Source organism: Vanellus vanellus (genome assembly GCF_965231255.1).
Source record: "Vanellus vanellus genome assembly, chromosome: 14".
Taxonomy (NCBI): Eukaryota; Metazoa; Chordata; class Aves; order Charadriiformes; family Charadriidae; genus Vanellus; species Vanellus vanellus.
The window spans coordinates 5057063-5080369 of record NC_138919.1 but is presented as its reverse complement, the minus strand read 5'-3'; the positions used below and the strand labels follow the sequence as shown (position 1 = coordinate 5080369).

The 23307-nt window shown below is 38.5% G+C and overlaps 1 protein-coding gene across 10 annotated transcripts in view; it reads right to left on the bottom strand.

The window, feature by feature from the left end:
- Window positions 1–23307, bottom strand: part of RBFOX1 (RNA binding fox-1 homolog 1) — a gene marked incomplete at both ends in the record, with an annotated part of 1320957 nt that overhangs the window by 119390 nt on the left and 1178260 nt on the right. For 9 of the 10 annotated variants that reach the window (XM_082490611.1, XM_082490609.1, XM_082490612.1 and 6 more), the window contains one exon: window positions 18271–18513. In XM_082490611.1, the coding sequence (XP_082346737.1) occupies window positions 18271–18513 (243 nt within the window). Of the gene's footprint in view, window positions 1–18270; window positions 18514–22317; window positions 22351–23307 lie in introns of those variants that run through there. The other variant, XM_082490615.1, reaches the window with a different exon arrangement.

The window sequence follows — 23307 nt, the reverse complement described above, 5'->3', positions numbered from 1 at the left end:
TGCATCATTATGATCTAGCAGGTTGCTCGCTGTGTTTTACAGCCTTTCACACTACATTAACCTTTTGTACCTCAAGTATTTATGACCTCATAAGTAAGTATTTATCAAACTGAAAGCTCATATACAGCACTGTATTTTAGCTATCATTGTTTAGGAACATTTATAATTTCTTTTTGCCCGAATTTAAAATCACTTAGGTATACAGTCCATAATTTCAACAAAAACACTAATGCAAAGTAAAACTATTTTTCCACTCTCCATGAAAATGGCTAGACACAAAATTGCCAAATGCCTCAAGTATGGTCTCATGCCAATGTGAAGAAAACCTTCTTGGGCAAATTTTATTCTAAAATGAAATAAGAATTTTTTAGAAACAAGAAATGTTTTTGTTACGCTTTCTGCAATATTCAACAGTGTATCACAGCAGAACAACACCCAGAAGTACTCCAGGTACCAGAATCATTGCAATTACTGAAGTCATAGATTCTCCAACTACATATCATGCTCTGTATTTGAAACAAAAACAAAAAAACCCCACAGACTATAGCAATTCAGGCAGTATGTATGCTGTGTTAAATGTCCCCATGCCACATGCATAGCCACATTTGAGAAAAAAACAGCAGCCAATTAATGTCTTGTAGAAATATTGCACAAATACAGTGGTGCTTGCAAATATTTTTCCTGGCAAATCAGTATGAGATGCGAGGTATTGAAAGCTACCATGAGCAAGGCAAAAATTGTAAGCTTACACACATTCTCATAGAATTTATGGCTAACAAACACCACTGCATAAGCTGAGCGTATCTCCAAGAGAAACAATGCCTGTCTAAACCCGTCATTTCTTTGCTCTCTAGCGGGGGTGTGTGGCAGGGTAAGGCATTATACTCCCATCCACAGGCACCTGAGTGATGGCAAAAGGGGGTGGGGGGGGAAGAGAAAAGGAAAGGAATACCATAGGGAAAAATGCCACAGGAAGGGAAAAAAGGGTATCTGCTGGTGTGTTACCATCTTCTGCACACTTATGCAGGGACAATAGTTGAAAGAACAAGAACCCAGGCTCAACCTCTGAGGGATTTCTGCTTGCTGGCAATCATACCGAGATGCAGATTGGCCTTACCTGCTGCATTTACTGCAGGAAAAAGAAACAAACAAACAACTTTGTTACAGAGGGAATAGATTAAGGAGCTGCTGAGGTGCTTTGCTCTCTATAGTGCCCTCCTCCAACAAGATGCTGCCAGTCGACCCCCCTGCCGGTCACGGTCCTTGTCCATTTTGTGATCTCCTGACGCCCTTCTCGCAGCTTTCTCAAGACTTTGCAGCGTAGGTGTTAAACAACCCAGTAAGTCAAAGTCCAGTTTCCAGTCTCCCTCTCTCTTGACAGCCACAGGTCCCTGTATTTGTAAAGCTAAATAACACAGCAGAACACCTTCATATTTAGCGTGCTGCAGGGAGTTTTAGACCCTTGCCGTCTGACCTTTGTGATGATCCTGGCAGCAGTCACGTTCCTCATATCATTTCATGCCCCATCTTTGACTCCTTAACCCCGTTCCTCTGTGAAAGAGAGCTGGAACCTATGCCAAAGCAAAGGAGCAGATGCACCTTGCCATTGTGTGTGGCAGCATCTCATCAAATATCCCAAGGTGGGGGCAGGGGGTGTGAGGGGGTGGCGGGTGGATGAAGAGGTGTTAACTTCACGTGGTCTGCATGGTACGTCTGAAAGTTACACCAGGCTGCAGAGTTTTGTCTTTTAGAAAAAACCTGACATATACATTTCCTAAGTAACAGAGTATCTTACCAACTTTTTTCCTTATACATACACCTGACACGTAGCATTCACGCAAATCAAGCTTAGACTGTGATCTATTCAACGCTCAATGCTCCAAAAGCACACATCAGTTCAAAACGAAATTCAGAAATAGCATTCTGTTGTTATGGGAAAAAGACTATTTCTCGGTCTAGACACTTGGGCTCAGGACAGCCAGCTTCTGCAATCGATTTTGTTACAAATTTGCCTCCAGCGGGTTATTTAAACTACTTGTAGTCTGGTTCCTCCTCGGCAAAAGTGGAAAAAACAATAATTGTAATTCAGCAAAATCTCACAAAATGGTCACAAGGATGAAATCAATCTTTTCATGAAACGCTTGGAGGGGATCATCCTCTAAACTCAACGAGAAAGAAATAATCACAGTAGATTAAAGCAGTAGCATTATATTCAGAAATATCTCAGTCTTATAGTTCATTCCCAAATCCAAAGAACTCTTGAGTGTAAAGAAATACCTTTATCATTTGGGGTCACAAGCTTGTAAGGTCTCTATCTCAAATTGTTTTGTGCTCTCCCGTCAGAGTGGTAGGAAAGGCAACTCAACTTCCCTCATGTAAGGAATCATTACCTGGTAAAACGTCAGAAATTTTAGAGAAAACAAAGAAGGGTTGCCTTGCGTTCCAAATCAGATTAGAGCAGCCCTGTAATGCCCCGATAGAATGCCTTGTGCCCTGACAAGCTGCTAGTAAGTAACATAAACCCCTTAGTCCCTCGGCTGCGCCAAAGCAGACAACTCATTCTGGTCCTAAGGCAGTAACACAGCATGCCATACATCCTCCTTCAGTCACTGTGACATCTCTATGAGGGAAAAAACCCCACAGTAAGACTTCACACCATTGGTTACATCTCTGTGACAAGGTAATTCATCAGCACCAACAGGCTTGTACAGCGCAATGCTGAACCCCCATGTTATATTCCTGCGGCATTAACATCGGCCTCAGACATTTTATGGATTTCCCACTCAGCCTGTACTATACAGGAAAGCGGACAGTGGATTCATGACTACAGAGATAAGAGTGAAGCAAACAAAGGAAAAAAACCCTCTTCAAGCCCTCATAGCACTAAAAGCTCTTTCTCTTAGTGATAACATTGGCCTAAAGACGCACTAGAACATTAGTTTCACAAAACCTTATCAGGAGGTCACGATACAAAGGTATTTTAGCAAATGTGAGAGCAACAGGTTTATCACCCGAGCAATATTCAATTTACCAAAAAGCCCACCTGTAAATAATGTAAACTGTAAATAATGTAAACAACATTTGGCATGAAGTATCTACTCTTACCGAGAACTACTGAGCAAACACCACATTCGATTGCTGAATTTCGGCAGTCAGGCAAGGTGTACAAAGCGTCCCCAAAGGATCGGTACTTTCAACTAAATCTCAGGGATTCCTAGCTAATTCCCATTTCTTCACCTGAAAAGTATGATCAAGAACAATTCCTTGTAGGAAAAGCACAGTTTGTTGCAGGGGCAACAACCCTTGACAAACATAGCAGCAGCCAGCCTCCTTCCCCCTTTTTCAGCCCCAGCAGCACCAGCGTACACAACACCTGAGGGCACAGCTTTCCAAACGGCAATGGACTACGCTTGTAGTACTCATTAAACTGTAAAACAGATTTGGGTCTAGTCTAAACTCCAACGATTACTCTGGTACCTGTGGAATGACTATGCTATACATGCAGTAACCTTCCTGTGAATGTCTTAAGTAATAATGAGTAGCTCTATGCCGAATCAAAAAGTCGCCTTTTACTCGTAATTAAAAAAAAAGTACCATTCCTCATGGAAGAAAAACAGGTAGACAGACAGACAGATGAAAACACAAAACTTGAACATTCAGGAATACGAGCCCTCCTTCCTTCCCACTGAAGGAAAAAGGCTTAAAAGCATAGGACACAGTAAGTTCAATCAAAATAAAAAATACCAGGCTCCTACATTACGCTAGCTAGCAGGTTCTAAACTTAGCAGGTCTAAACGATCAGTATCTGAAATACGTCAAATCAGCATGTCAAATCAATAATTCAATTAATTAGAAAGCTACTCAAATTTGGGCCGATGCATTATGAGTGTTTAGGTTAAGGAAACTGGAGACACTGAGACTAGATTCAGTTTGCTACATGAAAAGATTGTCTACAGAGATATTAAACAGCTGATGATAGTAGAAAGCAATTTGATAAAGCGGGTGGCCGGGGCATACTTGATTTGTAGGGCCACTGCACTTCTCAGTCAGAAATTCGACATACAAAATGGCTTTTTCTCTCTATTTTTACTATAGACAAGACTTGCTACACATGCATAGTTAGGATTATTAACATCATCTATATCATCTGGCACACAGTCAGTATATTTTTAGGCACGTAATAGTCTGTTTGGGAATCTTAGCTTTGAAAAACCCCAGGAAAACCTGCAAGTCCTCAAATTGCATCCGGATAAAGTTCCAGACAAAAGAATTAGATGCATTGGGCTAAGGTGGACACATGGGATACAGTAAATTTGCTGTCCTGAAAGTATGTATTTGAAAAAAAAAAAAAAAAAAAAAAAAAAAAAAACCACCAACCAAACCAAAAAAACTACCCCTGTATTGAAAACAGAAATATCTCTTGCTGTAATAGGAATAATAAAAAGAGAAAAACTTTGGCTCTTTCCATTAGAAAGCACAGAACAGAATCAGTGATTCCGACACTAGTACCTTTGATTGAACGTGTTTTGTCTATGAAAGACGTTACAATCTTTGGAAGGTTGACTTTGCTGTACATGTGAAAAGAGAAGTAACATGGGAAACAGCTGCAAGTTTCTTTTGAGAAAGAAAAGAGAGATAAAAGGAATGGATCTGCAACACTTTCAACTCAGTGGGGAAAAAAAGACGAGGGAGCCTAGCTTAAAAATGAGAGGAAGAATTTCCTAAAATTGGAAATGCTTGCCAGAGAGAGGAAGGAGCCAATAGCAACATTCTATGCTGGTGTGAAAGTGCTTTTATTGCATGCGTGAGCCTTTTCACAAGTACATATACTGCCAGTCTGTATGTTAACTTCAGCAAATCTACAATGAGTGGAGCCTGCGGTGTTCCAAAGCTTTATAACCACACGTATATGCTAAAGATTACCATCAAAATAGAGTTTTGAAAAGCCCTAATAGTAGCCAGTACTGGATGTTTTTGTGCATACCAGCAGGTACTGAGATTTCAGCACGAGCTTGACGTCTCCGTTAACGTGTACAACTCAAATAAAAATGTCACCCACCAGCTTGCATTAAACGCAAAATCTTATAATGCAAGCGTACTCGGACACAACTACCCAGCAGCTCTGCATAAACTCAGGACCCCCCTACGCAGGTACCTATCCCTGAATCTAGGAACTTTGGAAGCAGTTCTATTCAATTATTATGAACACCAGCACACAACCCTTTCAGATACAAGTGCTTGCAAGCATTCTCTCTTAGGTGAAAACAATATTTTGTCACTAAAGTACTGTGTACCACAGTGTAAATTTACTGGGATATAGTATCACCTGCTCATAAGTATCAATGTTCATGCATTAGAAATGGTTCGCTGTCTGCCTTACAAACATGTTTACTCTTCCAACTTTCAACTTTTTGATTTTGTAAATCAGAAAGCAATTTTAAAAACCCAGAAATTTAAGCAAGCTTCCCCCAAACCCCACTAATTTTTATTTATTTTAAGCTCATCACGTTAAGGGATTACTATAAAAGAAAAGGGTTTCAATTTGCTTAAAACCTACCTTTTAATCTGATTTTTATTTCTCTTTTATATCCTTTAGTTTCTAACACCATCTAGTATTTCTTCCCAAACACGCTGTCAAAACTAGAATACATTCTGTATTAAAAAGAGAAAAAAGTGACATTCATATAGAAACAACAAATCTCCACTATTTCTGCTGCTCCAGGTTAGGACAGTTTGCCACTTGTCCCTGCCAGTTTTTCTTTAAAGAAAAAGAAAGAAGAGCTTAGGTATGAGAACAGGAAAACACAAATACTCAGAGGTGAAACTCAGCATCTGTTTCACTAAATTTGGTAACACTGTACTCGAAAACTTTGTAAGAAAGGAAATGAAGGGGGGGAATGCATCCACGAGAAACCTTGTGATGCATCACAATCCAAGTATTGCCATACCCCTAAAACCAAAAGCATAAGGACGCTGAGCAAATAGGCAACAGAATTGCTATATTGGCAAGTAAATGCCTCTGGCCTAACTATCATTTTTTCCTTGATGTAAGTGAATAACCACAGAATTTCTTTTTGAATACCATTTCATGTTAAGATTAATAATTTCAAATATTTTAAGTAAATTGACATGTTATAACTATATTTTTGGCGATAAATCTCTTTAAATAATGGCAGCAATAAAGTAACATTTTTTGTAATACGAACAAATTACAAAATACATCACATCATTATTAAAAGCAAAATTGGGTCTCCCAGCATTATTGTACTTTGAAATTAGTAAATGTATATAGTTTCCATTCAGTTTTGTAGACATCTATCTCTCATATTACGTGCTTATAAACCACGAGATATTTTATTAACTGAAGGTCCCACTACAGAAGCTTCATCTCAAACACTAATTAGCACAGACAGACCTAGATCTTTCTGGATAGCTGGGTGATCATGCCTGCAGTCTGTTGCAGTGTTGGTACACATACTGTTTTCAAATCAAATATTTAGATACTGCTCTGGAACAGCTGGAACTTATGTGAATCCTTATTAAATTAAATAGTTGACATCTTTTGACGCACTTTTTATAACAGCAACAAAGAACACAGGCATAGAAAAAACTTGACAACTGTAATCATGCTTTCCTCTTCTCTTTTGATTGAATCAGAAGGCATTCTGCTGCTTTCTTTTATAAATCAGAGAATAAAAGAAAAATATTTTAATTACAATCCAAAGAAAACGCACAGCAAGAGAAACCCTCCATTCTCACTTTTCAAGGTATAAGGAAGCTGGGAGGCAGTGCCTGTCTTATTACAATCTGTCAATATATAAAGATCGAGATATCCTCAAAGGCAAACAGTCTTTGAAGTTGTCTCTTCCATCGATAGAGTTTCGTGTTCCTTGCTTACCGCACCCAGAGGTGTTATTAGACCTCGTGGCAGAGGCTGACGAGAAGCTGCCACACGGGCGCTCCTTCTCGCAATCTCAGCAACTGATTGCTGCAGCTGTGAAGGACCTGAAGAGTACTTATGTGTTCTCCTGCCATTCAGAGACGGATTTGAAATGGATATCTCAGAATTTGTATACTGAGGTGACTCTGACTGTAGTTCAGAGGCAGTTCCCAGAGAGAGAAGAGAAGGTCAATGACAGTGGTAACTGTTTCTATGGGTGAGATTTAAAGAGGTCTCTGCTGGAAAAGCAAATGCAGAAAGCCCCTTTGTGCAAGAGCAGTAGATGGCCTGAGGGGTCTCTCTTTGAGAGAAGCCCTTGAGAGGCTTTTCTAATTCAAAAAGGCAGCGTGATATGCTGATGCTGCAACACAACTGCATGGGATACTATCTGAACAAGCATCTAGAACCAGCGAGATGCAGCAATCTAGATCCAGAAATAAAAGAGAATTTGTTTATGCTCTTCCCTTCAGAAGACTACGTACTCTCTCTGTGCCAAATTAAAATCAATGGTAGCTGGCTTTGTAACTCCGGGAAGGGGCAGGGGGATAAAGTAAACAACTAGATAATCTTGGAATGAGCAAATACTGGGAAGAAACAGGCAGTAGAGACAAAGCAGGCATACTGAAAAACGTCATAGAAGGAAAACCAGAGGAAGATTACAAAAAGGGATAAAGTGTTGTAAAGATGAAAAGGAAGACAAACCAACTAAAATGCACACAAAGATTAAAAGCAGAGAAGCAGCAAGCAAAAGGAGAGGCAGATCTCGCGATTATGCAATTCTTTTTTTAAAATTATCATTTTATATACATATATAAAACCTTCTCCGTATATTAGGAAATATTTACTCTATATCCCTGCAGTGCCAAAGTAACTAAACTTTCACCTTTAATCACATAAGTAAAAAGGACAAAGCACATAGCAACTACTCACTTCTCAAAAAAACCTCCAATAAGATCAAGTTATACTTTAACCAGCTGACACTATCTTTTTTGAAGTTAACAACTGCTCATGTATCAACACGAAAGAATCTTAATTTTATACAGAACAACTAAAAAGGTTTCACATAGAGAGAAACAGAACGGGGGGGTTGCTTTTGCTGTGGGAAAACTGCATGTAACGTTTTGGCAGAGGCATTCTACTGTAAATGCATATGTTAATAAATTAATTATCAAACGTGTACATTATTTTAAGTAGTGTCTAGCTACAAGATGCAGGCGTAGAGTATAAACTGTCTTAACTGGGAACAAAACCTATGAGAGCAAGAGAGAATTTAGTTTTAAGAGGACCTGAATTTTTAAAATACTGATCTGTGTATGTATTATTACCCTAATTTATTGATGCTATAAATATATTTTAAGGCACTTTTAAAAATAGAAATCAGAAAAGTAGAGTAATAAGAATAATAAGAAATAGTTTTCTTTAAACAGTGATGCTCATATTAAAATCAGAAAATTATATACTAAGAAGTTCAGATTCACTAAGGCAGTTATCTTTAAAATTACTGATAGAAACATAAGTCACCTGCAGTTTACAGTACAAAGGTATGCATGCTTTCATAACCCAAGTCCATCTCCTATAGCCTAGTGGCTTGAATAGACCTCTTGGCTGCAGTCTTATCTTCCAGTAGAACCAGGACAGAAAAAAATCCCACACCATTCTGGTCTTCCTCAAATTGCAGCAAGCATCTTGACATGTAGAACACTATTTCCATGCCACATCTTTTAAAGAAATTGCCATAAATATGTAGGATTAATTCAAGACAGAACAAAACCAGGTTAACTCACTTATCCTTTCATCTGGAATTTCTACCGATTTCTACAATTGATTAATTATTGGCCATTTAATGTTTAGATCTGCGCAATTTAAAATGACCCCCCAAATCCTTCTGCATATCACAAGAAAGACCAAACACAGCAATACACGCGTGCTAGACGATTAGCACCGTCTAATTCCTTTTTCGGCATAGTCTGAAAGGAAGAACTTCTAACCAATTCCTGAATGCATATCTAGCTAATAAGAAAATTCTCTTCTGTATACTTCTGCCTGTGATGGGTGTTTTATCCTGTCACATCACTGGCAGACAATAAAGCAGCTTCAAACTTACACATGGATTCAACCGCTTGCAGGTTGAGCCAAGACAGATGGACATGCTTGCTACTGCCTTTCTAATATTGATGGATAGCAGCAAAGTTAAACGTTTCAATCGAGTCACTCCTTCATACTGACCCCAGAAAGGGAACAGATTAAGCAGGGAGAAGTGGTAAGCAAGCCCACACACGAGTAACATTTAATTAAAGTAATTCTGTGGGTAGGTAGGTGGGTGTGTGGGAAAGCTGAAGAGATAAGTGTGTGGGAGAGGAATGGAAGCTTGAGAGTATAAACAGGATCTGAAAAAAAAAATATTTTCAGGGTCGGGTGGGGGTTAATACACCATTAAGCCATCCTTAACTGAGACCCACATGTAGTCAGGCAGGAGAGTAAGTTTACCTCTTGTGTAACCCCGGGCAAAGACTGTCACGTTAATAGAAACTCAGCCTTCCGATTTAGGGAAGAAGAGAGGAAGCCTATCTGAATGATCTTCATAGCTATCAAGTACAGATCGTGTTCGTTTTCCATCTACCTGTGCCACCTGGCCACTCTGGCCTCTCTAGTGGAGAGCCAGTCCCTTGCAAGGAAGGAGCTAAGGATGCTGCTGGTCAACCGACAAGTTACAAACTTATTCCACTCATACCATTGCACAAAGTACTGCAGGCAATACACAAGTTTATACTGCAATTACACAGAGCTGGTGCAGGGAGGAATCGACAACTTCTGATAAAGTTGCAAGCCGTTAACTATCATTTGCATGGCAATTACAAGAGAATGGAAAACATCATTAGTCTTACCTAACCTAACACAGCCACTCCTGTCTTTAATGAAAATGAGAGCTAATTTTCACCAAAAAAAATCCCCCCCATAAGGATCAATTTTAATTACCATATTATAATGTGAAGCAAAGATGCAGAAGGTCAAATACAAAGTAAGTTGTAATTAGCTATTTCATCATACCAAGATCCCCTTTGAAATTTATACTCAGTTTATTCAGCAAAATGTGCAACATAAGTTTTTCTCAGTGCATCAGAACCTAAAGCACGGCCAAAGCATTTGGATGCCGTGGCTACTGAGACTGCACAGAGAGAAGAAAAAGCCAATAATGTAACACGTAAAAGAATTGGTATGGAGAAGTAAAGAGCCCAAGAGACAATACAAAATACTAGAAAACTCAAAAGAACAATATTGTTTACTCTTTCAGGGCCAAGCAGGAAGAAAATCTTAAATTGTTTAATTAGTCAATTAAACTTGGCAGATCAGAAATTAATTGGAAATGCTTTTTAGGAGAAACTTTTCAAGTTGGAGTGATATGACTACATATCTGGTTGACAACGTGACTGAAAAGACTTCTGCACAGTTTTGTGCTTTAAATCTGCCTTAGAGTTGGCTGGAATTCCCAGCTTAAGTGATCTAAGTGATTGCCTGCCCCACAGTGAACATTTGATGGCATTCAGCTAATTTATTTGAGCAAACACAACTAGAGATGACAAAGCATCATTGCTCTCTTATCCCTGGGTGGGGGTTTTTTTGGTTTTGGGAAAGAGCTTCAGCTTTACTACTTCACTAGTTTCAAGCACGCAAAAATCATGAAAGGGAGTTGAAATCACAATACCTCAAAAAAAAAAAAACAACCCAAACCAAAATCAACCCCAGAATAATCATTTTTATGTCTTCTGTTTTAGTATCACATTTGCAACCCCTTCTTGCTCTAGGAATCAAAAGGAAAAAGAAGCTGAGGTGATATCTAAATCAGAAGGATCAGTTACCGAGATTTCAGAAGAACACAAGCCATGCTGATGAGCTCGCAGTGGCACAGCTAGCGGCAGTGTGGCGGCTGCTCGCCTCACACCCCACTCCCACTCGCAGAACACCACGTACTTTCTGGGAGCAAAGCCTAAGTTAACTCAGCAACACAGGAAAAAAAGGCAGTTATCTTCTCACCAAGCAAAACAACTAAGTACACAAACAGAGCTTTATAAACAGTACCATAGAGAACAGTCGGTTTAAGGTTCTGCGCATCCTTGAGAAGAATCTATTTTAGAGCACGCTCCGACACATACAGCTGCTAAAGTGAGCAATATGTTCCCGCTATTCTTTAGCATAAGCAAAGAAGTACAGACGGGGCATAGTTACAAAGTTTACATGCAGGGCTCTCAGCAAGGAAGCCTCTTAGAAGTAATAATGCCTACGATCACAAGTCATTACTGTGCCTCACCAAACTAGCACAGCGTTACGCTATCTATTCGGGATGTCAGGTTTGATCTCTTCACTATAGAGTAGGAGCTGGACCAGGTTGCTCGGTTTTGCAGCTCTGAAGCGCTCGAGGTTTTGAAAAAAGCTCCTCGAAATATTTTAAAGTAGCGGTTGGGACCAAATATAATGGGTAGTATAAATGAAATAGCATACCATGCTGATACAATAGCCTGCACCAGCAGGGTATGATTTAGATGAATAAACACTGCTGTAACAATTGTCAAAGTATTATCAAATGCCTAGCACACCGGCGGCAAACTTCTATAGACAAAAATACGGAATTGAAATAGAATAAAAAAATGGGTCATTGATAGCAATTGGGAATAAAAAACATCCGTGGGGAAATCCGACTTGCAAGACAGCTGCTTCATGGTGAAAAGTTCCTAGCTCCTCCGCAGGGGGAGCACGGTCCTCCGAGTGCCACTATTTAGAGAAATGATTGACATGGTTATCTGCATTGTAATTCTGCTCTGCACGCTTTCCAGACAGAGCTACACACCGAGGCAAGCCAGTCACTTTTATTGCCAAGCCACAAGAGGCAGTTCCAGGATCCACGTTCCAGGTGCGCTACGAAAACCTCCTAGAGCAAAGCAGAATATTCAGAGACAAGGATAACACCAGCTAAGCTCAGCAGCACTGGAAAGCGTCCCGCTCACAATGCACATACTTGGTACGTTGGACTTCAAGGAAGTTTACCTCAAGGCTAACAAGCACAACCACAGTTACATGATGAACCAGCAAACTACAGAGAACTTTGGTTTAAACATCTCTTCTTCAATGACACACTGCTGTAAGAACAATTGATGGACGCCTCTAAACCAAACGGGATATATCCCCACTGTTTAATATTGAATATAATTTCTTGAAACAGCTAATGTATCCCACACCTCCAGGAGATGGACAGAGCAGGCATAAAAGAGTAGGAAAGAAGGAGAAGTATGAAACATTAGGGAGAAAAGAAAGAAAGGAAAAAACCCCAAAACCAAACAACTCACCCCAGTAACTTACATAAAGAACAGAGCAGGAAAAAGAACTAATAATAATAGAAATATGCTGCAGAGAACTATAGTAACAGTCTACCCACCTCCAGGCTTAGACAATGCACTAAAGCACTTTACTATAAATGCTTGCTACTGCCAGTTTTCTCACCTAAATTAAAAAGCGCAACAGAGAAATCAGTACAAGAAAAATCAACAAAGGTTGTATACCTTTCTCTTCCCCCAAACAACCAAGTTCAATACGGTAATATGGTAAATAATTTTTCAGTTCAGTGTATCACTAAGCCTTCCAAAATCCCTAGATTAAGAGATGGCCTCTGCAACATGACTCAAGAATGCACAATTAACACCGAGAAAAGAAACCATTGAACTGACAAACCATTACATCTCAGAGAACACCCAAAACGTCAAGGTAAAGCAGGGCAACTGTAACAACAGACAGCTAGTATCTAATATAGCGATTACTTTCACATAGAAGCGTATCAAGTTCAGTGGCTGCTACAGGAAGAATTTTGGTAGTAACCAAGCTGAAATTTAGTCGTAACAGAGGAGTTAGGCGAAAAATAGCTGATCATCTTCAACGATCACAGACAACCCACACCCCTGCACTATGTCTTCTACAGCACTTCAAGCAGCGCTGCATCCCCTAATGCCACACTGGGTATTGACTCCAAACTACCTTAGACAGAAAAGCACTATGCACCGAATCACCAATACTCCTCCAGGTAAACTGCATTTTCCCTCAAGGACTCCTACCCAAGCACACGACTTATCACGGCTTTTCAGCTTGTGAAATCTGCTGAAGGCACAGTCCAAGGCAGAGAGATTGCACAATGACCTCAAGTTTTCTCTAACGCAAAAGCCAAATTAAGTTTAGAGCGGAGCACACATATACATAAAAACCCAGACCATTTATTACAAAATCCGTTTTTACCAGACCATGATATTTACTTCCATTATTAGTATAATACACTTAGAATAGGAAACACCAGAGAAATCACACTTACTCTACTATTATCTGGTTTCCTACACATGCCTAGTTAATGCCCTTTGTATTTACATACTCATCTCCCACTGACATCAACAGAAGTCATGCATAAAAACTACAGGCAATAATTGGACAAGTTTTAGACTCGGAACTGTATATATACAATATTTTTGCATATATATATGTACACAGGTCAAAGGTGATTTCCTATTTCATAAAATGATTGTCTTACTTAAAAATCCTTTAAAATATGTAACTATTGAACATAACACTCAAACACACTCTACAAAATCGTCAGACGTGTTACTTTTACCATAACTTTGTAACACACTTATCGAACCATCCTTCTGGAAAGAAGCAATTTACTATTTTTGTTAATGACTAAAAGCACATTTGATGCTATGCAACTCCAAAAGTCTACCAGCACTTAAATAACCCAGTACCGGATGAGTATTGATCATTCATATACTCAGACGGACTACTTCCTTGATTAAACAAATATATTGATCCAAAAAGATGAAAACTATATTATTCAGAGAAGAATCAAAGTCACTTTTGATGGCATTATATTACCTACGGATGATTTTAGATTATTTCAGCTAAATCATCCTGTCTTTAAACATTTACTTCCCTTTCATTCTATACATTTTCAGTTTCATAGCATCAAAACACAAAGTTAGTAATCCCTATACATACAATTTAAGCACCTCATATGACCAATACTTATCCTAACAGAATACTGTTTTATCAAAATAATAGATTAAAATTTTCACTAGGAAATACACTTTTTGGAATTACAAGAGCATTTCTAATCCCACATCTTGACTGCTAAATGAATGTCCATTAAAGTCTATTTGAATTAGTTAAGCATAACATGCAGAAAAGTGAAATCTTAACCGTATCAGAACATTCCGTACTCCTTAATTGAAGTTTTCGAAGTGCTTGTTAGTCAATTCGAGCAAAAGCAAGCGCAAAAATGTTCGTTCTTAACTGAAGAGAACTTTGAAATTAAACTAAGAGCAGTATAAGGAAAACGGTATGGTTTTTGACAGGGTAGATGCCCAGCCAGTAGATGCCAGTTGGAAGTCCACAGAAAGTCAGTGCTACAAATGACAAAAGATACCCAGAGCATTACATTCAGATATTACGTGTGCTCCCTGGAGAAGCTCCAGGTATGAAAGGGTTCGTGCAATGTTTTGTTAGAAAAAGTAAAATCCAAGAGGAAAAAAAAAGGATCCCTTCATATTAAATTCTCGACAAAATATTTTAGTTTTAATGAAAGAAAAGCGTACGGTCTCTTCTGATCAGATTTGTTTGCTTACACAGCATATAGAAAATACTGTATATCCTGTAAGGCTGTAGTCATTAATGTCCCACACCAACTCAAAGTCAGTCTAAAGCACTGTCTTTTTGGCTTGGTAGTACTTTACACCCATTTGAAAAGGCTCTGAATGACCAAGGGCGACACAGGAAATCTTTCCTAGAGCCCACGGATTCGACTCGTAAGGAAATCAAGTTTACAGACTTTCTGTATTAATAGCACTCTGCTGTGCACAAAACTGCAAACCTGTAATAAAACTAATGATTGGAATCTTGTTCAATTTGCAGCAAATGGGGATACTGATAGAGGTTTCAGCCGGGCCAGGATCACACTCCGAGCTGCAGTAAAGGATTCAAGAGAAGTTGCGCGGAACCTTTTAATCTTTATCTTTATTATTTATATCTTTATTGGGGTTTGAGTTGCACTAAACCTAATCTGAGCTGTAGCTTCAGCATACGATTCTTCCAGACAAAAAGGAACTGGGACACACAGAGAAAGCCAGGGTGTGTGCCTAGCCTCAGTGTAGATTTAGTCCCTCACGGATTAGGTTAAACCACTTCTGACAGTAGTTCTACAAATTAGGTGATCGCCCTGCTGTTAAGACCCATTTTTAGTGGCATATCCAGCTTCACATAGACATAAGTACGCACGTGAATAAGAAAATTCAAAAATTGGTCTTCCCTCCAATAGCTTATCTAATCTACATTAATCACAACAGTATTCTTTTGTGAATGATCGATCAATTTGTTATTCTTCTTTTAATTGCATATAATACAGCTTACTGAAAGGAAACTATGTAAAAATATTAGAACCTACCAAACAAATGCCACTATGTCCCCACATCAATTCCACTTAAAATTCTTTAAGACTGAAAACCACCCATTCAGAAAGCTAGAAGGAACTGGAAAGACACATATTTTTTTTCCTTCAACAATAAAGACCACAGGGAGTTACAATGTTGACATAGTGCTATTGAAGATCTATTTCACAATAAATAACATATATTATTAAACGTACAGAGAGATGTACACAGCTGGATCTTCATAATATTACAAAGTCCATGTCAAATCTGCCTGGGATCCGTACGCATATACCTATTTATAATGTCTCTACACTGTGTTAAGCGCAATGCCGATGAGATTAATGCATAACAGATTTTAGATCTAGGTACCCATAATTAAATTGTGCAAACAATATTTGACTGTAAACTTGTAAAACTAACTGGTGAGTAATATGTTAAATGTCAAAGCTACTTTGGACAATGTAGATCCACAGACACATACTTCTTGTAAACTTGTATTTTCAATGCATTGCTCTCCAGGGAAAGGGATATTATCCACAACTTCTAATATAACATTGCAATTTAGAAAAAATAACCTTTTGAAAAAAACAAACAAAAAAAAGCAGCTTTCTCAAAGATACCCTAAAGTCAAAACTAAGGAAATCTAATTCTTTATAAACAGCATGGGAGCTACTTCAAAAAGTTATGCGCATTCCTCTGTAAGAAAGGAAACAGGAAGGCAAGAAAAGGATCCATAATAAAAAGAGCAAATAATGATACTATATTCTCCAAACACACAAGGTTAGTGGAATGGAAGTGTTATTCTTCAGAGAATGGAAATTCACTCCAAGTGGAACCAGATGGGAGAAAGTGTATGACAGGTAAAATATAAGCTGGATATGAGGAAGGCAAAAAGAAATAAGAAGAGCAGATAGCAAAGGATACAAAACCAAATAACAATAAAGCCTATTAGTACATCAGAAGTGGGAAACTTTCAAGGGAATCATTGAATTTGCTAGAGCTGGGATCGAACAGAGCACTAGAAGAAGCAAAGACAATCCAAATTATTTTTCATCAGCCTTTGTCATGGAAGATGTTGGCAAAACGCACACCCGACTTTTCTGAGAAGGAGACTAACACTTCTTCAAACTGAAAAATCAAAAAGGGGTGAGGAAACACAATAAATTGAAAGCAATAAATGATGAGGGATGAGCTCCTGTACCACTCGCATCGGCAGGTGTTTTACCATTGATTTTAGCACTGACAGTCTTTTACTTCAAAACTGAATGGCAAAAAGACTAACAGTTTCAAAATGCAAAAGGCTGAGCTGGGCATCACAGTGGACTGTTCAGTGCGCAGCAGTGGTCAGAAGAGTAAGCAAAACAGTAGAACATAAAAAGAATGAGACGGGGACGGTAGGGAAGACTACATTTTCAGTCAATAGCCAATCTCTTCTGGAGTATCTATCCAGCTTAGGGTTCCGGCTCTAAACCAACGATAGTGGCATATGACAAGAGTTTGACAACAGTCAAAAATTATTATGGGAGAAAACGTAAAAAGCTGGAAAGAACCAGGAAGTTAATTTAGCAAAGAGATGAATAAGAGGGGACACTGCAGAGCTGCAAAGAATACTATAAGATACAGGTAAACAGGATACTCTTCAACTTGCTCACACTACTAGAGCAAAGGGCCAATCAGGGCAATAAAAAGTTGCCAAGTCAAAAATAAAAGGACCGAACCATTTTACTGCATAAACCACAAACCTGTGTAATTACTTCACAAGGACACCTCCATGATAATGCCAAGGAATATCGTTTTGCTATTGCTTTTCTCTCCTCTTCATACCCATATGAAGAAATTAGTGACATGGCAATAAATCTAAGTCTTCAAAACAACTCCTTTAAGGGAATACACTTTCCCTTTCCTCTTGCCCTAATGGATGAAACTTTTCAAGTTGGATATATGCCAGGGGAGGAAGGGGAGGTAAGATGAGATACGGAGCACGGTTGCAGCAAGGATGAGGAGAGCTAGTAGAGATGCTTCAAGTGCACGCTCAAATTGCAGTGTGCTGTCTGTTCTGTAAAGCAGGTGGTTGATGGCTCAGAAATCTGCCAGCTGTTGGCACTGGATATATTGGGTCCCAATCCAGAATTAAGACAGAGGCACTAAACTATCAATGTGTGAAATTTGTGACTTAAATTACAAGGTAGGGCCACGCAAGGAGTCTTTTGCGTAATTCGTGACACTTCAGAACTTCGTATATAAATCAAATAGAAGGAAAGTCTATCATTTCTGCTCTGTTGAGCACAGATCCACACACAACTTTGGTAACAGCTGCACAAACAAGCTCTCTAGAAACCACAGTATTACAGACATGCTCTTCACAATACTCATTCACACAGTTCAAGTAATTTTAATGCAGTATCATTCAGTGAACGCTTTATGAAAAACTACTCATAAGTGTCAAAAATACAGAGATTGCTAAAAATAACAAAATCAGTCTGGTTTGGGGTTGTTTTTTGGTTTTGTTTTGTTTTTTTCCCAAATTAATGCTTACAGACACTCTTTTGCAACGTTTTTCCATATTGGACTCAGTCCAACTTTATTATATGATTCATGGGCTTGCTATTAATCATTTCGTCTGTCTAATACTGTAGAAAAAGAAACTGCAGATTCTACAAAGCTCCCAACACTTACTAAGAGGCTCCAAAAGCAGCAAAATTATAGTCTCCAAGTTCAACAATAAACTTTGACAGACTTTCAACCTTGAAATGGTGAGAAATCTGAAGACAAACAAAGCGCAAAACTATTAAGTGCAACATAAGAATAAATGCTATCAATAAATACATGTGTAACTTGAAACATACTGCTTTAGAAATAGCTGAAACCTTGACTTACTGTGGCTGTGCCGGAGACAGTTTGTGCATTTGTGTCAGCTGCACTCTGTTCAGAGTGTGTCTGAGCAGGAGGGTACATGTTTAACGTGTGCTCTGGAACAGTGGTTTGGCCTGTGTAGTCTGGAGCTGGATGAGGATGTGGGGCTGTGTATTCTGCAGGGATACCATTCTGAGGTGGAGCAAACTGGGCTGAGGCATAAGGCTGTGCCATTGTGTCAGGAGGTGCTGTAGCTTCCTGATTACCCTGTAAAAATCGAAGAGAGAAAAAAAAAAAAAAAGGGGGAAGAAGAAATGTGGCGTAAGATAAAATAAGTGATGATCACACACATGTAACACAGAAAGCGATGACAGCATTCTGCTAAGATTGTTGGCCTGAAAAGGGCATAATATTTGTTTCTTGAGGAGAAAATTTCTTATCTGAATTAAATCCATTTTGCTAACCCTTTTAAATCTTACTATAATTAGACCAACAAAACCGCTGTTCTCTGGATAACTGTAGACTATTCTTTAACTGGGAAAGGTCAGTAAAATCTACCTGAACTAATGCCTCAACTCAGACAATGAAGAGGGACAAAGCTCAGTTTATTCTAAAGGCTGCTGAGCACAACTGCCACTACAGAGCTCGCGTAAGGGTAGCCGATGGTCTGTCACTCATTCTGACTTACCATTTGCAGAACACAATATATACAACCCACACTCAGAGCAGTATTTGGGGGAACACTGTTATCATAACTGCATACTGAAAATATTTATATGAACTAATGCTTTATGAGATTTTTCAGAAATACTATTTTGAAGAACTGCATGCCACAAATGAAAAAAAAAAAAGACAGACAAACAATCAAAATATTAAACATTTGAATCTAAAAATGCATCAGTTCAAAATCTTAAAAGAAAAAGTCTATGTTTTAGGCTGTCAGAAGAAATAGAGTTAAGAACTTTAAAGGCTTTAAACTTGGAAGACAACAGCGTTTCATTTCCATATTACAATAAGCTTATACAACTAAAAACAAATGCCCTCATCTCTTTTTTGATAGATCCATCCTTATGTGTGATATAATAAAAGATAGTCAGTAATTGTCGAAATAGTAGAAATTAACAAGTTACCAATTAGAAACTTCAGACTACATGCTCCGCTCATAGAAAACAGTATTAATTCTAGGGGAGGAAATGTACAGCACAATCTTTCAGAACCTATACAACAGATGTCCAAAATACGATGCTGCAGATGACACAGCATTAGAAGCCATTAATACAGGGGCTATCCCAAACTCAGATGAGCTGATTTACAAGACAAAGTTATCCCTCTAAATATGAAGCAATATAAACATGAATATTTGAGTAAAACTTCATTTAGTTTTTAAAATACTCTGTCATTTTCCCACCAAAGCGTGTACAATACCAGCACCCAACTATTGAAGGGATTTTGCTTATTTGTACTTATCAGTCCTTGACTTCCTAATTTCAAAATAGTCTGGATGAGTAAAAGACATTCTTTCGCACTTCATACTTAAGGGCATTTCCAGCCAATTTCAACTAATTCGGACATCAGTTCTCTGACCTGAATTGGTCCTAAACTTTTAAGAATTTGCAATATCACAGCATGGGAACAAGCCTTGCTACATGGCAGGCTTATAAGGGAAAAATCAATTTTTCCTTTGTAAAAGGCATTCAGTATACCCTAAAAAAAAACCCCAAACTTTACATCAGCACTCAAACTCTCCCTAATTTTAATCCCATCTTTGCTACTATTTTAGTGTATGGCCTTGAGCAAGTAGTTTACATTGCCTCATTCAACCATCAAATGAAAACAGTGACGTTTACCTACTTCATGGGGTTAAGTCAGTAAGTTTCATTTGCATATATCTACAATCATTCCAAGGTTATTGCTGCACTGAAACTTGCCCCGTTTCAATTTCAGTGGAGGTTAAAAACTCTTGTAAATGTACACTTATACCCTCTTACATTAAAACGGTAAGGTCCCTTTCTTATTTCGTTTACCTAATATTTTCGCTATTAAAGAAAAAATAAACCCTGATGAAGTAAAAGCCAACGACGACTGAATTACACCAGAGACATTTATTAAATGTTAAAGAAGTGGGGGAGGCAGGGAACCTTAAATTTTTCAATCAACGGTTTCAGGAAAGACTTCAGCGAGTGGTAAGAATGAACAACAGCAAATCGAACTCCTGCCTATATAAGCATTTTCGCTGTGCTGGTTTGAAACACAGTAGCTGGTTACTGCTGGTCCTTGAGCTATTCCTTCATGTCAGATGCTAAACGTGGCATTAGAGTCAGCAGCTGTTAAAAAAGAACAATAATGGCAACAAAAGGACCAAGGGTTAATGTCCAGGTGCATTCGATCTCAAGGTTTTTATACTACCTCGAGTCCTAAACCAGATGTTGCCGAGACCCCCACTGTTTCTCATTAAGATGACAGCAGTTCCATGAGACCCTAATTAATATTCAAAGCATTCATACCTAGTGCTAATTACAGCTAATACTTAATTAAGAGGGTTGAACTTTTATATTATTTTTACCAGCAACTTCAAATAATTCACTTTTTAGATTTACCATCAAATGGCAAACTGCACTGGTAATTCCAGCACCCCGCGCTGCTGAGACTCTTCCACTTCTTTCATTAGGCTTGTTAAGCTGAGGTCTGGATCACTTATTTAGAACCAAGACCCCATTAGTAAGTAAACAGCGACGGCTCAGGGGTTTGTTTTCCTAAAATCGGTGCGTACTGTAGCATACACATTTATATATACATGGGGTTGATGAAAACCCCAAACTACACAGAAGTCAGATACATTTGAACAGATTTTAAAGAACCAGAAATTCTTTAAGTATAATCACCTGAACTGACCCTTTATTGTGCCCTTTAAAATACAGTGAACTAAAATGAATAAGGTAAATAATAGATCTAATGCATTAAGTTGAAAACATGCAATGGCCCTAAAAGCAACAGGAAATATTGATCCTGAATTAGCCTATGAACTCAGGTATTAGAGTAATCTCAAAACTGCAGATGACAGTACACAGACAGTGCTTAATACAACCTAGGCACGAGAGGCTAAACAGAAGTTGTCCCTTCAGACTCAGTTCCAAGTATCTTTAAGATTAAATGACCCCCTTAATGCTCACTTTGTGCATGGTTTTTAATAAAGTAGTTGTTGGCAACAGAAAGAAGAACAAAGGATGGCAGACAGTCAGGCTCTGCTAAATGTTCTGGCCTGAGTTTTAATGAAAACCACATTTCAACTGAAAAATATGCTTTACGTGGCAGTGTATAAAATCAAATTTATTGCTTTCTGGTTAAATGTTGAACTCTAAAGAACAAAAAAAAAGAAAGCATTCCGACGATGCAGGTAAGTGAAGTCGCTCCTATTCCATATCTATTACTCCATTTGAAGAAAAGCTTAGAATTTAAAATGCTGCTAGTATCTCAGATCTTAACATGATTTTTCAGCATCCTCTGCTCAGAAAGGATTTCATAATTAAGAAACGCATCAAAAGTGTCAAAAGGTAATAAAGCAAGCTTGTTATGTTTGTACACAAAAGACAAGAGCACAGAAAACATTACTTTTGCAGTGCTCCTTTTTAAAAACACATTTGCAGCATAAAAACGTATTCAATGAAAACCTTTCTGCTTGCCTGCATTTTAAAGTCTAACTAACAGCTTATTGTTTGTTTTACTCTATTTTCTGTTTGGTGCGGTTTGTTTCTTTGGCAAGAGATATTTCACATTTAGAGAAAGCCTCTCATACTGTAGTTAAATGAGCCAAACTGCATCATATCCTTAGGGCACGGAAACGAAGAAGAAAAATGCAACATTACTCTGTAAACCTGCTGGTTATAAGAACAGCTCAGTTAGATATATTGAGCACAGCAGAGATACATAATCACGGCCGCAGTTTGCCCTCCTTCAGACTTAAGCAACAAAACACGGATAAGAAGTCTCGCATGCAGTGGTGCAGCTGGTTATAAGAAATGCCCTGGCTTGACTAAAATCAAGAGTTTCAAGTGAAAATAAAAGTGAAAATACCTGCTGTACCATCCCGCTCCCTTTATTCTCCATAAACTTAGCAGCTGCTCTAGTCCCAGGCCACACAGCATCTGCCCAAAGCAAGCATCAATTATGGATGAGGGCGTGCGAGCAATGTAATGTGTGCACGAGTGTGGATGATCGGGGTGTTGAAGGAGGGGGAGCTAATGCAAGGCTTACTGACCTCCCTCTCAACATCTGACTGCTCCAAAAACCTAATCCAGATGGGACTTTTTCAGTTTGCTGGGCCTCGCCCCATCAATCACAGCAGGCCACTCCTCTGTCTCCTGCTACTAGTTATAGAGTGCACCACTGAGCAGATGATTACACACAGAAGAAGAAAAAACACAGCTTGACTACATTAATAGCTGTTTAAAAAACATTAGAAATGCTACTATCTAAGTTGCCGGAAGCTGAACATTTTTGTTTTAAAATTAAGACGGCTGTATTCAAAGTTACAAAGCCCCCTAAACTTCAAGTGCTTTGGCTTTTCGATAGCTATGGTGTACAGTAACACATGTGCATTTCTATGTGATTAATTCATCCTACATGTGGTAGAGTTAATACCAATAAGATTTCTATTTTAAAATTGCTGCACTCCACAAGTAAACCATCAATATTGAACTAGCCTGTTTTAGATTAAATGTACTTTATCCTTCCACACAAATGAAATATTGTTTCCTTTTTTGTTTCATTTCATGACATCCCTCTTGCTTAGCAGGGGAAATATTTCAGAAATGCTTCCAAGGTTTCGTTCTGTGAGGCACTTTAAGCAACTTAATGCTTCACTATTAAAGGAACTTTCCTTGATGCTGTGGAGGTAGTTTTAAAATGAATAAACTTCTAATTAAATCACATAATAAAGAAAACAAAAACCTAAGAAGATATAGACAACCCCAAAGAATACAGATTTATTGCCACTCCGTCATGGACTACCTACAGACACAAGAATTCACAAACAGGGCAGACATTTAACATGGGAATCATTCT